The sequence below is a fragment of the Echiichthys vipera genome, assembly GCF_963691815.1.
Source record: "Echiichthys vipera genome assembly, chromosome: 2".
In the NCBI taxonomy this organism is placed as follows: domain Eukaryota; kingdom Metazoa; phylum Chordata; class Actinopteri; order Perciformes; family Trachinidae; genus Echiichthys; species Echiichthys vipera.
The window spans coordinates 29,622,017-29,639,023 of NC_139827.1; the positions used below are offsets into that span (position 1 = coordinate 29,622,017).

The window sequence follows — 17,007 nt, forward strand, 5'->3', positions numbered from 1 at the left end:
CATGCCTTGATTCTCTTTTAAAAGAGTTCAGGCTGAAAATGACTTTAAATTGCCGATCTAAATTGTTCCACTGAACTTCCCCTGTAAAGGCAAAGGCTCCTTTCCCTGAAGATGTCTTAAATTCATATGGACACAGATCTGGTATACTGCCACAGGTGCAAACATTGTGTGTATCCTTTACCTTAGTAATAAGACACGACAAAATATGTTGGACACTACCAAACAATATTTTAGGGATCATATTCAGCAAGACATATTAACATCAGACTCTACAGGGAGCCAGTTGAGCTCAGTACATTGTGACCTACCTATATGAGACCTATGACCCAAGTTCAGAATGACTCTCATTCATTTATTCTGTGCTGTTTGCAGCATTCCTTGTAAGGCCTTCAAACCCGGAACCCAACCTCTTGTCCCTATCGGGCACTATCACGCCCAATGTCAGCTGGAGCCGATCCCAGCTGACATAGGGCGTGAGGCTGGGAACACCTGGACAGGACGCCAGTCTATGGCAGGGCACATAGAGAGAAACAGAGACAGACAACCATTCACGCTCACATTCACACCTACGGGCAATTTAGAGTCATCAATGAACCAGAGAACCCAGAGAAAACCCATGCAGACACGGGGAGAACATTCAAACTCCACACAGAAGGGCCCCTCTTGCTGTGAGGCGAGAGTGCTGACCAGCACACCACATCACCGTGCCGCCCCGGCTGGAAGTACTTGCAATTTCTAAATGATTTAAATTTAAGGAGTTAGCTAAAAATATCACTGTTGGCCTATCTAAAAATGTAGAGCTAAGAACTTTGTGAGCCTTTGTGACTTTAATCAGAACCTCATTGGCCATGCTCCTGCCATCCAAGTTGTTAGCCTATTACAGATATGTCACACTGGCGTATAGGTGGTCTGATAAGCACCACTATGAAAACTCAGTTTTACAGAATATATAATGCAAAAAAACAATGCTTGGGGTGAGTTAGAAATCCTCTCATTTCATAGGTTGTCAAGCAGGATGACGTCAGCAGTTGACTGATACTGAACATACAGTAGTGATATTTATTAAGTTATCTATTTTTCTTTATTTCTTCTTTATTTTCTGTAATAGCCTACGCTGTATGTATAAGAATTTAAATATTCTTTCATAGAATTATTTCTTTAGGAAAGCAGCCTTCCGAGCACCTTTACAGTCATATTTGCACAATCCACATAGAAACATCTAAACTATACTGAAGTGAAGTAGCCGAGTGGTTGTTCTAACACCGCTGCACTTACAATAACTCACTGCAGAGTGTTCTGAGAGATACACTATTTTTTATTCAATTATTATGAGAAAGGTTCACAAGTCAAAGACAGCTGAGAGATGCAACAAAAGCTAAAATGCAGACAAATCTTGTAGGTTTCATGTTTTCCTCAAGTGACGTTTTCACACTCACATCCATTGATGTTCATAAAATAAACCTCCACCCGTTCAAGAAACCATAACCGTGCCTTCAGGCAGTGGCTTCCACATGAACTCAGTATGTATTTACACAAAAACGTGATACTGCAGCTGTAAACCTCTTTACTGTCAGAGTTCAGTTGCTGTTGATGCTTGGCTTTTCCGGATGCTGTACGTTGTTTTGGTCACTGTTGTAGGCCTCGCTGAGCTGGTTTAGGTCCTTCAGCAGGTCTGCAAACTGCTCCTCCTGTCAGCACGTACAAACAACCATCTATATATTTTTATCCAGCCATTCATACAATTCAACTGCTTTACACTGTCCTTAAAGGGGGTTCTCCCACATAAACTCCAAAGACTTAGACTTAAACTTAGACTTCTCTTCACTGTTCCTTTGGGATGACTCTCGCAAGGAAATTGATATTCCAGCAGCTTACAAAAGACACAAAGGAAGTATAAAAAAAATACGGTATAAGATCTATAAACTCTTAGCTAAATTAATACAGAAAGTATAAAAAAAAACAATAAACAGTAAGAAATAAACTCTTAGTCAAATAGTGAATGCCTTAGTATTATGGGAAAGGTGCAATTAATGTGTGTCACACCGTGGTGAGAGGTGTGCTGTCTTGGGTTTTTTGTCTCGTGAGATTCAGGTTTTATTTTGAAAAGTAATCCTCCTCTGTTTCAGGTCACTTGCCCTTCCTCCTGTATCTCCGGTCTGCTGTGTTCCCTGATTACCTGATTGTGTCCACCTGTGTCTCCCTCCCTCATGTGTGTATAGTCCTGTCTTCCCCTGTCTTGTTGTCTCATCGTGTACCTCCAGCCATTACCACAGCCTTGTCTTGAGTCTCATTATTACTTACTTTTCTGTTTCCTTGTTTACCTCTTTTTTTTTTTTGGTTTCTTAAAGTTTTCAGGTCAGCATGAGGAGCTAGTTTATTTTCATTGTGCCCTAGTTTTTTCTCCTCTTGCAGTGTTTGTTTGTGTGATGTTTCTTGCCACATTAGTTTTGTGTTTATTCCCTCGTCCGAACTGACGGAGCTTAGAGTTTTGTAGCCTGTTTGTTTATCGCTCTGTCTTAAGGTGAAACAGTGTGTCAGAAATAAAGCCTGCATTTACTGTTCCCTGAATCCTTTTGCGTGAACAGGAAGTGATAGTAAACTCCAAAATTGAGATTAGTTCATCACCTACTCAACAAGTCAGGTCAAACGTATATATAAGGCCAAACACTCTCTTAAATTGATTTAATTTTGATTGTAGGACTCCAAACTAGCGTTACATCACACAAACCGTACAAATATTCAGCTACATAATACTTGCTCTTCACCTTGAAGCTGCAAAATCCGTGATAAACTCAATAGTTACAAGTGAGGCTTTATATAGTGAGGAGCTACACACTACAGTGAGATTGGTTGTACAACGTTCAATGCATTTTTGACTGACATGGGGTTGAGTAAATACAAACTGAATTATGAGGTGAACTATCCCTTTAATGAGGTCTGATAGTTGGCTTTTTTGTGTCTTTCTTACCAGTACGTTCATTCGCTCGGCTGCTGCAATGGCAAAACCTAGCTTCCTCTCATCTTCTTCCCTCTCCTCCTCAATCACACCCAGCCTGTGACAGACACAGAGATGCTCATGTTGGCAAGAAGACCAAAATAAATTATATATATGAACAAATCTAATCCTTTACTGATAATTAGTAATAACAATTAGAACACAACACTAACTACTTCTCTCTACACCCAATCCAATTTGAAGTATCAACCACTTTAATCTTTATGAGACAAATTAAAGTTACAGAATGTGGACTAGTAGTACTAGTATGTAGAGTTAATACACATGTGCATAATAAACAAACAATGCTGTCAAAATTCAATATTCTTAGTTTGAAAGCTGAACACGTTTCCTGGCAAATAGAACATGCACATCACTCTTTAGCTCTACTATCTTACCTGAAGGTGGCGCTGGCGAGCTGCTCTTCTCGCATAGCCAGTTGATTCTGGAGCTCGCTCACCTCAGCCTGCAGCATTGCATTCTGGTCCTGGCTTTGGATAATGAAGTCCTCCAGGCGCTTCGCCATGTCCAGCTCACGCTCTGTCACCTGATCTATCCCAAGCCGAAGCTCTGATAGCTCTTGAGCATGCTGGTATGTGAATGACAATTTGATATTTAATGAAATTTCCTTCCATCAGCTAAATCCTTATTCTTTAGAGCGTCACAGGGGCCGAGCCCAGCTGACAATGGGCAAGAGGCACGTTACGGCCTGGACAGGTCGCCAGTCAATCACAGGGCCAACAACCATTAGTGTTCACATTCACACCTACAGACAAACTAGAGGCACCGATTAACCTAACCTGCAGGTTTTTGGAGGGCACTGTGAATAAAAAATAAATTAAAAAAACACGCATGCAGGAGGAAAATATGCAAACTCTACACAGAAAGGCTGCCAGATTCCCTACCCTGTGCGTTTTATGAAATGTAATAATGAAATCTTACACCCTACAGCCATATTTGGGTCACCTTAGTGGGTTGCAGATTTGACATACCCTATCTAGTACGTTGAACTGCTCATTCTCAGTCTTCGTCTCGCTTGACTCCCTGTTGTGGCTGACTTTAATCCATGGAACTGGTGCAGGTTGACGTTTAATACTGGCACGCTGAAACAAAGGAGATATCTTACTGATACATTCTAATTAACCACGGAATGTCACACTATTTCTGTGTTAACAAACTTTATTACTATAAAATGCATTATTTCAAGATGGTCAACTAGAAAAAGGCGAAGTATTTATCGCAGTACTTATAGCAGTGGCATGAACTCATGATCTGGTGAGCAGGGTGGCCAAAATAGCCAAGAGCGGTTGATAGTTCCTCTTTGTACTCACAGTATTTGGTAATGTGATAACTGGTTGGTTGGTCTCCATCTCTTGTTCATCGTCAGCTATCGGCAGAGTTTCAGAACTTGTCTGCCTCTTCATGGTATGTTTTGCCTGACCAGGACGTCTATGTGGAGCACTCTGAGTTCTGGTGACAGGCTTCCTCCGAGTCTTGGAATCCCTGTAGATGGAATAAATGAATGTATTCATTAATGATATTAATATTCATACATAATAAATGTATCTTTATGTGTATGTATTTATATGTGCTATTGTATTTAATATATTTTTTGGTTTTGTTTCTGTTTTTTAACATTTAAGGTGACCATGGGTGTTTGAAAGGCACCAATAAATAAAGTGTATTATTATATTATTATTATTATTATTATTATTATTATTATTATTATTATTTAAGTAACAGTACAATCCATTAATGGCATTTGGAAAATTCTCAAATCAGGTTAGCTGGTTAAACCAGCCCATATCTGCACTGTACTGTATGTGTATGTGTATATATGTAATCAACACATCAGTAAAGCCATTCCCCCTACGTGACTTTCCAAGTCTTAAGTTCGCTGTACTGACCAGAGACAAGGGGTCCCACACTTTTTCACACAAAGAAGAAAAAGAAAAGAAGGGTTAGTGAGTGTAGTCACCATGTATATATAATAACCACGTATCCACATGTTACTTTTTATAGCCTGCTCACCCTAGGTGCAACAACAACTTTGGTCAGTGTTGCAAATGAAACACATACATTAAAGTTCCTACTCCTGATCGTTGCAGTCGACCCCTCCTCCAGGTTTCTCCTCAACGCTTGTATTACACTCTTATTGGCTGTATCTCCCCGACAGACCACCCCCCGTAGGTCTAGATATTAAGCCTGCAGGATATCTGGGATGCATCTGCAATGCATTGGCAACCTCTTGGCCTACTTCTTTGAACAGATCACACAAAGTGTTGGGAGTGCCAAGCCAATGCTGATTAGCTTCTGATCTGTGACTTTTGTCTGCGATTGGAAAATCAGGCCTAAAGTCGTGTAGTGTGACTAGGCATTAAGGATACCTGGCAGTCACTATTGTCTATTGATAATATGTGTTAAACCTTTTACTTACCACAGACTTATTGAGTGAAATGTTACTTATTTTGCATATGGGGCATATCCCTCATTCTAGCATCCAAGGTGATTGTTACACTGTCTGATGAGGCCCTAATTACCAATTGATCTACTTCTAACCTCCATGCAGGGTCATGAGCTTTGGGTATTGACAGAAAGAATAAGGCTGTGAACACATGGGAGTGGATAGAGTGAACAGCTATTGAGAAGACCGGTTAAAATGAATTATTCAGGCATCTGATTAGGATGTCTCCCTGACACTAAATGTGGAATTATTCTGGGCAGGTCAAACTGAGAGGAGACCCATGGGCCGACCCAGAATCTGGTTACAAATTATGACCTACCTGCATTGTAGCCACATGCCATACTGGATAAGTGGCAGATATTAAATGGATAAATGGATAGATGAGTTGATGAGTCATTGGTACAGAACAGACATACAACTATCATACCCATCTCGTAGGCCTTTGGAGTCCACAGGAAGCTGCTGGAGGGATGATTGGTGAGGGCTGTACTTGCCCAAGTCTTTAGGAGGAACATACACAGGCTTGGCTTGTCCTATTTGGCTGCAAGACAGAGCCTGTTTAAGTAACATGTAACAACACCAAGTTGTTCAAGTTCGTAATACATCACAAGTTGCTGACAAGTCAAATAAGACATAGGCCTTCAACATACCTGCTAATTATGATCCGATGTGCTTCAGGGCCCAGTGACTCTGTTATCTGGTTCAGAATCAAAGGTAGAGGGTGCAGCTTTTCAACTGTGTCCTGAGGGAGAAACAAGCTACATGTTAGGCCCCATTTAGTATACTTTTTAAACTTCTATAGCTTGATACCTTGCATGGATAAGACAACTAGTCTGGCAGATTTAAATGAAACATCCAAACCAATATCCATATTTGGATACACCTCACATTTTTTTATCAGGCATTTGGAGACTTGTCCTCTTAGGTGTGTCATAGTACTACCCAGTGTGCTGACTACTATTGTATACAATCATACACAAGCTTAAAATGAATGTATACACAAATGTTAAATACTTTGGGAGTTACACAAACGGTCACAACTAACTACCATACTGGACTCGTTGGTTTTCTGTCCTACCTGGTCCCTCTGATAGATGATGTCTACCAGAAGGCCATGGAGCACAGCCAAGCGCAGGGGCAGATCCACATAGCCATCAAAGGAAGACATTGGGATTTCTGTGTCTAGATTTGAAACTGTTTGTAGAAAACCCCTCATTCCGTCCCAGTGCTGCTGCAGGAATTCATTCATAAAGATCATGTACTCCTCCTTCTCTCCAAACCTGAATCAAAACAAAATATTCAGGTAAACTAAGAAGATACTTCATTCTCAATGGATTTTGAAGCAGATAAGAAGCCACTTACAGGGTGAAATTAGCCAGATTCTGGATTACTTTGGCAGTTAAGGTGAGGGTACGCAGGGTATTAGGCTCCGGATACGGCTGTGTCAGACCAAAAAGAGAAGGACTGAGGATAGCAGGACATAAGAATCGAAGGAAGAGGGAGGCAGATATGAGACGCTGGCCAATCTCTGGTCTGCCCTGGTCTTCACACAGCTCAACCCAGCTTGAAAAAATCTTGTTTAACTCTTCAGGGAAGGGTCTGAAAGCAAGAGACAAATCAAGCATCAGCTTTGGGAATTGGACTTTTTAATCAGCTCAAACACTACTACTGGCCGAAACAGAATTTTTTCTTCTCTTCTCTCACCCATGGGTCTCAATAATCTTCTGCACCACCTCCTCGCAGGCTTCCATCAAGTGCTTCTGGTTGTTGGACAATTCAGATGCAGGGCATTTACGAGGGTCAACTTCAGAGTTCTCCGCCAAGGCATAAAGGCGGTTGATAAAGTCCCCTACAGTGAAAAAGAAAGCACGGTGTCAGGTGAAAACAAAGCACTACCCTATACTGATCAACTTTACCACTAAGCTTACATACCTAATGTGACAATGAGGTACTTTTGGCCAACCAGCTTCATATATTCATCTATTGCTTTAGTGGCCAATGTGTTCTCTCTGAAGATCAGTGCCTCCCTCTCTCCAAGACGCTCCACCTCTGCACTGCCCAGATCAAGGAGGAACTCCTGAGGAATACACATTCAGGTAAGAAAACTCATCTGATCATTCCTTTGTTTTGTGTTTTTGAAATCATATTATGATGCAGTTTGCTTAAATTTATTTTTTGAGACTCCACCTTGGCTTTGCCAATGCTTTGCAGTACATGGACCAGAGCTCCTGCCAGCTCCTCCTTCTCCTTCACATTCAGAAGTGGCTCCAGGTTTCTGCACATTTCCACATAATCTACCGTCACATACTCAGCAAACTCTTTGTATTTCTCCATGGGCAGCACTTGCAAATTCTGAAAACGGGCCTTTATGCGCAGCGAAGCCTGTGGCCCCATCAGTTCTTTGTTTCCCACTGTGCCTGACACCTTGTATGGAGTAATGGGATACCACTTCTCCTGATAGGTCCTCCCTCGGATCTCTTCTAAAGGTATGGCCACACTGCCCAGTGGGTGCAGGCTGGATTCATCTCGGGAGTGACGCTTTTTCTTGGGGTCTTCTTCGCGGAAGAGGTGCAGTGTGATTTGGGAGACACATGGCAGGTTGTCTAGCTCAAAGAATTCACCCCAGAATAACTGACACCCTCCAGCAGCACCTCCACTGGCTCCCAGGCCTCCTGAAGAGCCAGTAGAGTTGTCACCTGCCAGGCTGGAGCGGTTAGATGGCTTGCCAACAGCTCGGCTGCTGGTGCGGGCGAACAGGGTCCCGTCCAGGTGTACTTCACAGTAATAACTCCGTTTGGGTAGCAGATCCTTAGCTTCATTCACCCACAGACTCAGGAAGTTCTCTGTGCGCTCGATGTTATCCTGTGAAAAATTAGATTTAGCTCTTTGAATTGGGATTCTGATTTTGCACAACACCTTTTTTTGGAACAAAAGGCTAAATGTTTACCTTGTTGGGCTGGGCGGCCCTTCTCAGGTCTTCAATCCAACGATCTCGTTCCGCAGCTGAGGAGCATCCAAAGCAGTGGGTGTTCTCAGAGTTTATCACCTACATTGGAACCAACAGGACCATGTTAGCCTTATGGGGATGGAAAGCTTCTTTTTTCAACACAGTAGAGGGCACTGTGTCATGCTCCTTGAGGAGTGTAGTATCATAGACATAATGCAGAAGTCAAGGTGTACCTCAAAGCAGTATTTCTCCCCCAAAATGGAGCTGTGGACCGGCCTGATGACAGTGCTGGTGTCTGCACTCAGATCTAGACTCCCCACTGCACTGACTGGAATTGACACAGACTCCCGGGAACCATAGTGCCTTAGAAATTATCAAAGTAGAAAAAGTCAGTCCAAATGGAAATGATAAAAATGTGTCACATACTGTAATAACCATGGTGAGCCCCATGGGACTTTAGTTCTATGTAGAACATTCACACACTGCTTATACTATGAAAGGTACATGAATATATGTACATGATTTATGTATTGATAGATCCGAATCTTGTCTTCCTTGTCATTGTGGTAAATTGAAAAAGGAGGCCTTGTAGAGATAACTTTGATTACCGGGCCATTTTCTACAGACACTCAAGATCCCCAGAGGTTGTAGCTGTCTGTAAACAAACCTGTTAACTAGCCATAATGATTTTGTCATCCAAGTCATCCACCTGTCTCTTAGACCTCATCCCAACTAGGTTACTTAAAGATGTATTACTCGTAGTTGGCACCCCTGTACAAGATATGCTCAAAATGTCTTTATCAGCAAGTCAGTTGTGTGACTCTCCACATAATAATAGTTTATTTGAGATTTCCAGTCAGGATTTAGAGCACATCATAGCATTGGAGCACTGGTAAAAATACTAATGGCCTTCTAACAGCTTCAGACGAAGGACTCTGTAATTGTTTTATCCCATCCTGTGACAGGGACTGTAGCATCTAATTGGTATTAAAGGTACAACATTAAGCTGGTCTGAGTCTTATTTATCAGATCGATCTTAGTTTGTACATATTAATGACGAATCCTCCATGTACATCAAGGTCAGTCATGGAGACCCACAGGGTTCTGTCCTTAGACCAATTCTATTCACCTTATATATGCTTCTTGTAAGAAATATATAAAGCACTCCATAAGTTTTCATTGCAGCTCTTGTACTAACTAAAACCAATCAAACAGATCATATTTCTCCTGTATTAGCTTCTTTGCATGGCTACCTGTAAAATCTAGAATAGCATTTAAAATCCTTCTTCTTACCTTCAAAGCTCTTATTGGTCAGGCTCCATCGTATCTTAAAGAGCTCACAGTACCGTATTACCCGACTAGATCTCTGCGCTCTGAGAATGCAGGGCTACTTGTTGTTCCTAGAGTCTCTAAAAGTAGAATGGGAGGCAGAGCCTTCAGCTACCAAGCTCCTCTCCTCTGGAACCAACTCCTAAGTGTTGTTCAGGAGGCAGACGCCATCTCCACATTTAAGAGTAAACTCAAAACTTTCCTCTTTGATAAAGCTTATAGTTAGGGCATGGTCAGGTAGTGTTGATGTTTGCTCATGGATGAATTGTTGGGTTTCTTTAAATCATAAATAAGTCATAGTGTGGTCAAGACCTATTCTATATGTAACATGTCTTGAGATAACTGTTGTTTTGATTTTGCACTATAAATCAAATTAAAATGAATTAAATTAACTTAAGCATGCCTCACTGATGTGGCTCTTGACTCTTGTTAATAACCCACAACCCGCCACACAGAGGTACAAGTAAACCCAATATTGATAGGCCGTAAATCAAAACTTTACATCTGCACTAAAGCCTTATATTTTAGGTTTCATGTCAAGTCTGAGTTATCGAGTACCTTCACAGACATTAAAATGTGTACTTTACCTGCTTCCTTTGTTTAGTCCTATAGGGTTAGGTTGGGTGTTGCTATTCCTCTTGGCCTTGTTCTCAAGACGTCGTTTGATCAGTGCCTAAGGGAGAAGAAGGCAAGCATGGTGTAACAGGGCAATTATATATTACATCAACAGGAAATGAACGGATAGCAGACAGATTGTTATCTCTGGTGTGTACAATACTCACCCTCACACCGCCATCTTGATTCTTTGGTCGAGGGCCACCTGGTGACCCCACATGGTCAGGGCTACATTCTGAGTATCAGGAATAAATTAACACTTTTATGACAATGAATAAACACTTTGATATTGACAATGACCTGAAAATGGTTTAGTATTCTTGTTAACATTTCTTAGTTTAGCCAAGGTTATTATACACATATAAATATAGTTTCTTTGCATTTAAGGTCATTACTTTGAATATGAATAATTAGTTTTCAGGCCTCAAACATCCAAACCAAATGGTTAATTGGCACTCTCTGAGTTCAAACCCTTTGCTAAAAATTCAGTGTCTGCATTAATTCCCGCAGACTAGACTATCAAAACAATAGACAAAGCTGTAATATTAGCAAATACTTTCAGATTAGGCCGTACAGGATGTGGTATTCAGCTGGACTTGCAGTCATCTAAGTAAAGTTTCCTAATGGTGTATACGTTAGCAGACATTCTTATTACTGAAACGCCTTTAAAGCTTTGCAGAAGATAAAATTAGAAAATCTCATTCTGTCATGTTTTCCCCTGATTTGTCTTTATAGTAATATTTTAACCCTTCAATTATAAAGCAAGGATATCTCTAAAGTCAAATAAATAAATAAAGACGTATACAATTTACAGTCCGACAGATTTTCTGCACTTTGTGCTTACCAAAATCCCCACCACAGACAATCCAGCGCCTAAATCCCATCATTTAGTCTGGAGGTGCGCCACAGTCTTGTTACTTCGATCTTTGTTCCTTTAACATTGTCCTCCTCTCTTCATTAACATATGTTCATGGTGACACTGAGCCAACAAGCCAAAAACAATACAGGATCGGCCACGTCCGCTGTACAGCTTCTTCTAAGCAAAACGGCCAATCTCGTTGTTGCTCTGCCACAATGACAATAACGACTTCTACTTCTTCTACTTCTTCAGAGTTGACTGTAAGCAGATACTGAGTATGCCCCGTCTCTCACTACAAGCTCTCATTGGACTATAAGAATACCCAGGCAAGATGTTATCTTCCCCAAAAAATGTAGAGGAAGTAATTTGACAGTCACTCGCACGCATAAACATTCAGTTATTTCCTCTGTGACTGACTGCAGAATCACACTAAGTGTTGCTGTGATGTCAGTAGTTGGCGGTCATGCTTGTCTAAATTCCCTATGGGTTGGCTTAGTGTCCACTCCATTCCCATTCTACTCCGTCTGTGTTCTATGTGTGTGTGTGTGTGTGTGTGTGTGTGTGTGTGTGTGTGTGCGCGCGTGTGCGTGTGTCTCTGCATTTGTGATGTAATAACCTGTGTCGATATCTACAAGGTTCTGCATGCTGAGGTTGGACAGGCAGCTGCTGACACGGTTTCGGGTCCACATCATTGGCTGAGAAACACACAAACACAGACACACGTTTATTTTTTGGTAAACCATGGAAAGTTGGTGAGTGGTTTGTATGTGTGTTTGTACCTCTTCATCTGGGGAAATGAGAATTTGTCCTTCTTCAAGCATGCAGTTGCTAATGTCCCATAAGGGCACCTCCTGAGGTGGGGCCCATTGGAGTCTTGGGAGTTTAGTGGGTGTCAGTTCAACCTCACCCACATCTGCCGAACAAACACATGCGTAAACACAAACCCACACACACACACACACACACACACACACACACACACACACACACACACGCACACACGCACACAGGCACACACGCACACACGCACACACACACAAATTGATATAAATCACCATGTAGCTAACTGAATTGACACCATTGCAGCCTGATTTTCCACACCAAGAATATTATTCAATTGTGATATATAATTTATCACATCATTTATCACTGGCTAACCAACTATCAGCTATAGTAAAATAAAGTATGAATACTGCAGGAACATGATTTCAGGCACACGCTGGCCTTGGTTTGTTTCTTAGTTTTGGTCATTATGGCTTGATCGCACTTATCTCTCACAGCACATGACCACTCCCATTTGTGCAGTTGCCAGGATAACTGATGCTATCGCTCTCTTTTCATGACACACCAGGATGAGCTTCACACATCCTGTGGTTCCTCTGTAATTTTTTTCATGTACACATCCTTCAACATGTATTTTCACAGTACTTTAAATTGAAGTGTTCTCCTTTTTAATAAGCTTGATTGGTGTGATGTTTTACATTTCTTGTTACAAGTACAATGATGTGTAGACTAATAAAAACAATTAAGTAAATGCAAGTAGCAATGAAATAAAAGCTATGATCAATATAAATAGTAGCACTTCAGATACAGCCAGGCACAAGTCACAGCTATCTAGATCTAATTGTAGAACGATTCCCCTCCGCTCTGGATCAGCAAACTTTCTGTTAGAACCTTTAACGCTATGATCCCTGGCAGATCTGTTTGTGCTGGCTTTATTTGGAGGCGGTACTGTTGCTAACCAAAGGCTAAAGCCAAAGCTCTGTCTTGGAGCTGACATTAATTTCCTTCGTGGCAAAATCGTCCAGCAGCAGGTAGAGGTAATGGGTAGAAGTTGTAGTAGCCTGGCACTGTTGCTCATGGTTAGGTAGCTAACATGGTTGGATTTAGTAATCCAAACAACTTAGTTAGGTTTAGGCAACACAACTACATGGTTAGGTTTAGAAATCAAAACTACTGAGTTAGGTTTAGAAATCAAAACTACATGGTTAGGTTTAGAAATCAAGACTACATGGTTAGGTTTAGAAATCAAAACTACTGAGTTAGGTTTAGAAATCAAAACTACATGGTTAGGTTTAGAAATCAAAACTACATGGTTAGGTTTAGAAATCAAATCTTCATGGTTAGGTTTAGAAATCAAAACTACATGGTTAGGTTTAGAAACCAAAACTACATGGTTAGGTTTAGAAATCAAATCTACATGGTTAGGTTTAGAAATCAAATCTACATGGTTAGGTTTAGAAATCAAAACTACATGATTAGGTTTAGAAATCAAAACTACATGGTTAGGTTTAGAACTCAAGACTACATGGTTAGGTTTAGAAATCAAAACTACATGGTTAGGTTTAGAAATCAAATCTACATGGTTAGGTTTAGAGATCAAAACTACATGGTTAGGTTTAGAAATCAAAACTACACGGTTAGGTTTAGAAATCAAAACTACATGGTAGGTCTACATGGTTAGGTTTAGAAATCAAAACTACATGGTTAGGTTTAGAACTCAAAACTACATGGTTTGGTTTAGAAATCAAAACTACATGGTTAGGTTTAGAAATCAAAACTACATGGTAGGTCTACATGGTTAGGTTTAGGCAAAAAAAATGGGTGTTAATAGCATTGTTGGCTACTGACACCAAATAGCATCTGCTAAAAGTTTATATCACGATCAGTATAGCACGAAAAGATTCACTAAAACCAACCAAATCAGGTACCAAGCAATAAATTTGAGGAGAATGAACATGTTTAAATTTCACTTTGCGTCGAGTCGAACAACGCTGTTAGCAGTGATATAATCCCAACATACTACAGCCTGTCGTGAGCTATTGCTTAAATATATATTGCTTTAGTTTTGAGTTCCTTCTCAGCAGAGAAGAAGTTTCTCATGAGAGTGGTTTGTAAATTAAAAAAAACAAACAAAAAAAATTAAAACAGTTGTTTTGTCATTGTCATGTTCAACTTGAGAGTCAAACAGTACTGAAAAAGAAGGTCTGTGTTCTGCTGAAGTCTTTTTCATGGTGAGAGAAAAAGGCAAGATCATCTGCATAAAATAGACACTTGATTTCTGTGTTTAAAAACCAGCTGTTGTTGATACTTTAGTCTCAGTTATGTTCATTCACATACATTAGGGGTAGGGTTGGGCCTTGCTTAGGATCTTTACTCTTGCTTCACATTCACAGAACTCTGTGTGTAAATCATTTGTTGGAAAGACTGGTTGCCTCTTAAGATTACCCCTGATGCATATCCTTCTGTACAGTGGTCAGGCTTGATCACACTGTAAACCCTGTAAACTAAATAAACAGTATGACATTTAATTGAGGTGTTAGTAAAGTTGGTTTAAATTGTTTAAAAATTCAATGATATTGTACCCCACTGATGTTTGGTACTTCTAATATTTCTTTTAAGTTCCTTTGGCTTTTCTGAGATCTGCTCTTTTGCTTGAAAAAGTTTTAACTAGAGATTTTTCAAAGTATGTTTTCCATTTATCTCCAAATTGACTGAATTTAACCATAACTGTAGCTTTTATAAGTAGATAGATAAGTTACACTTAGAATCTTCAATTAAGTGCAGCTGTCTTGGAGTTCCTCCTTCAGGTCCTCTTATTTCAAGTTTGCCAGCTCTTTTTAAGTTGTCTTTTATTACTGAGTTTGTCTAATATGGCACGAGAAGCTGAAATACTCTTTACAGTAATACACATATACCCCACCTACTGTCAGTGTGCCACCAAATGGTCCTACATACAGTAAAAGGAAATCATGCTTGAACCACATGGGGTAACCATTTTGCTATGTGTAAACAAAATGTTAGTCACATTTTATCTTCATATGATGTATTTAACACATCATTCCAACTACTGTACTAATATTAAACATGGAATTGACTGAGCAATACATTTAATAAAAGTTAGTATATACTACTATACTATATATATAGACTTTCAGATTAGGTGGCAGTACCTTGCAGTAATGTTGGCGTACTGTTGCGACTATGCAGCCTGGGCCTTTTGAGCTTCTGGGACACAGTCCTCAGGTACTTTTTGAAGAGCGCCCCTCCGCCTCCTCTCTGTGAAGGGTCTGTGGAGGAGACCCCCGAGGCCTCTGTAGCAGCTGATGATGATGCTGCATGACCTGAGCTGGCAGAGCTGGAGGAAGGGGACATGGCTGCAAATAGTGCCCCAGGAGGCTCAGACAAGGCCCTTCTGAACGGATTCTTTCTGCCACCTTTATCTGGCTTGGCTCCCTCTCCACCTTTCCCACTGGATGAATGTTTGTCTCCAGGGTCTTCACTCAGGGCCTTGCGCCAGTTCTGCATCTTGCTCCATTTGTTGGTGGAGGCCTTTTGAATCTTATCGATTGTAGATGTTGAAGAAGCTGCTCCTCCTTCACTGTCTTCTTTCACTTCATTGAGCGCTCCCTTGGAGCCTGTATGCCACTTGTATGTGTTGAGGGGGTCGGTGGTCTCATACGTTTGTCCTTGGGCGGTCTCAACAGGAGATTCCTTTTCCTTCTCCGGTGATCCTTGGTCCTTTGGCGGTTGTTGAGCTGCAGGCTCTAAATCTTTATCCTCAGTGCCCATTTCAGATTTTTAGGCTGTGTGACTCAAGTTTTCTCTCTCCTCAAGGACGCATCAAACTAAATTAGAATACAAATACCTTCATAGGAGACGTCACCTGTTTACCCTCTGATTTACTGTTGTCTTGCAGACTCTTGTGAGTGCTAAGGATGACAATGTAGTCCGTTCCTTCACTGGTAGATTTTTCTCTCTCTTTCTCTCTATCTCTCTCTGCTTCTTTCGCTTCCTGTCTTGCAAAACGTTATCCGCAAACAGCATGCGAGTAGCTGCTCTGTCTGGGGTTGCTTTGTTGCAGCGCCTGAATCCTGTAACCCACAGAGCACTTGCTTCCTCATCAAGTGCCACTGAAAAGTTAACCTATTTACAGGGATCTCTCTACGTGTTTCTGCGTGCCATGTTTTCACCTAATACTTCCGTTCTTCTTTACTTCCTGTTCTGCTTTGAGACCTAAGGTTTTCTCTCTGATGTCTTCTTCTTAACCCCATGATGATTGGTGATTTGAAGAATTCAGCCTTGTATTTGCACAGCAACCAGACTCAAACACATCTGTGAATTGTGTTCAGCTCTAACTTCTGCTCAAAGGAAACCTGCTTGTCTGTCAGTTCTTGAGTAATTTAGTCTGTCACACTTTGAGCATGAGAAATGTGGTTTTACATTCTGAGATCATTTAAATGAAGGATAATGCAATTCATTTATAACCGTTACTCCCCCCTCTGTCTGTAATAAATAACAAGGGACTATCTTTTATGCTGTCCTCCTGTCTAGCAGAATTCATATTAAGTATGATTTTGAACACATTATTAATTCCATGGTCAGATCAGTCTATAAGTAAAAGAGTAACAGCATCCTGTTATCAGATACCTGTGGGTGTATGGACTACTGACTGTTAAGATCAGTTTCCTGTTGAAACAGGGCTGCACTTCCTGCTGAAATCGGTTTGTCAGACTCTGAAAACCACTTCCTGCGCTCATGCTGCTCTCTGCCTGTACACACCTGCAGATATTTCTGTGTCTCAGTGAGGCATGATGCCGTCAATGTCAGTTGTTGCCTGATGGTAAAATATAAGTGGACAACAAGTTACTGATGCCACTGCAGCACTCTACGTATTGTACCTACATACAGTATGCACATTTAAAAATAGGATTGTCAACTACTTGATTCAAAACAGCTTTTTGTGCCGAATCTGATTCTCTAAGTAACTTCAAAGTGAACTTCAAATGATGCATGAA

At 40.8% G+C, this 17,007-nt stretch overlaps 1 protein-coding gene across 2 annotated transcripts; it reads right to left on the reverse strand.

Moving 5' to 3' along the window:
- Positions 1–1,308: 1,308 nt before the first annotated feature.
- On the reverse strand, positions 1,309–15,929 carry rasal3 (RAS protein activator like 3). 2 transcript variants are annotated; one of them, XM_083928746.1, is made up of 19 exons: positions 15,163–15,929; positions 11,989–12,122; positions 11,826–11,904; positions 10,518–10,585; positions 10,323–10,408; positions 8,640–8,769; positions 8,407–8,505; positions 7,647–8,321; positions 7,392–7,536; positions 7,164–7,308; positions 6,822–7,058; positions 6,538–6,739; positions 6,110–6,201; positions 5,887–6,000; positions 4,327–4,498; positions 3,988–4,098; positions 3,394–3,584; positions 2,969–3,053; positions 1,309–1,688 (listed from the first exon to the last, which is right to left on the reverse strand). In XM_083928746.1, exons 1-19 carry the CDS (start codon positions 15,779–15,781, stop codon positions 1,578–1,580), a joined length of 3,495 nt encoding a protein of 1,164 aa, XP_083784872.1. In that variant the 5' UTR covers positions 15,782–15,929; the 3' UTR covers positions 1,309–1,577. The 2 variants fall into 2 exon arrangements, with proteins under 2 accessions (XP_083784872.1, XP_083784873.1); XM_083928747.1 differs by lacking the exons at positions 11,826–11,904; positions 11,989–12,122; positions 15,163–15,929 and adding an exon at positions 11,195–11,350.
- Between the last annotated feature and the right edge of the window lie 1,078 nt (positions 15,930–17,007).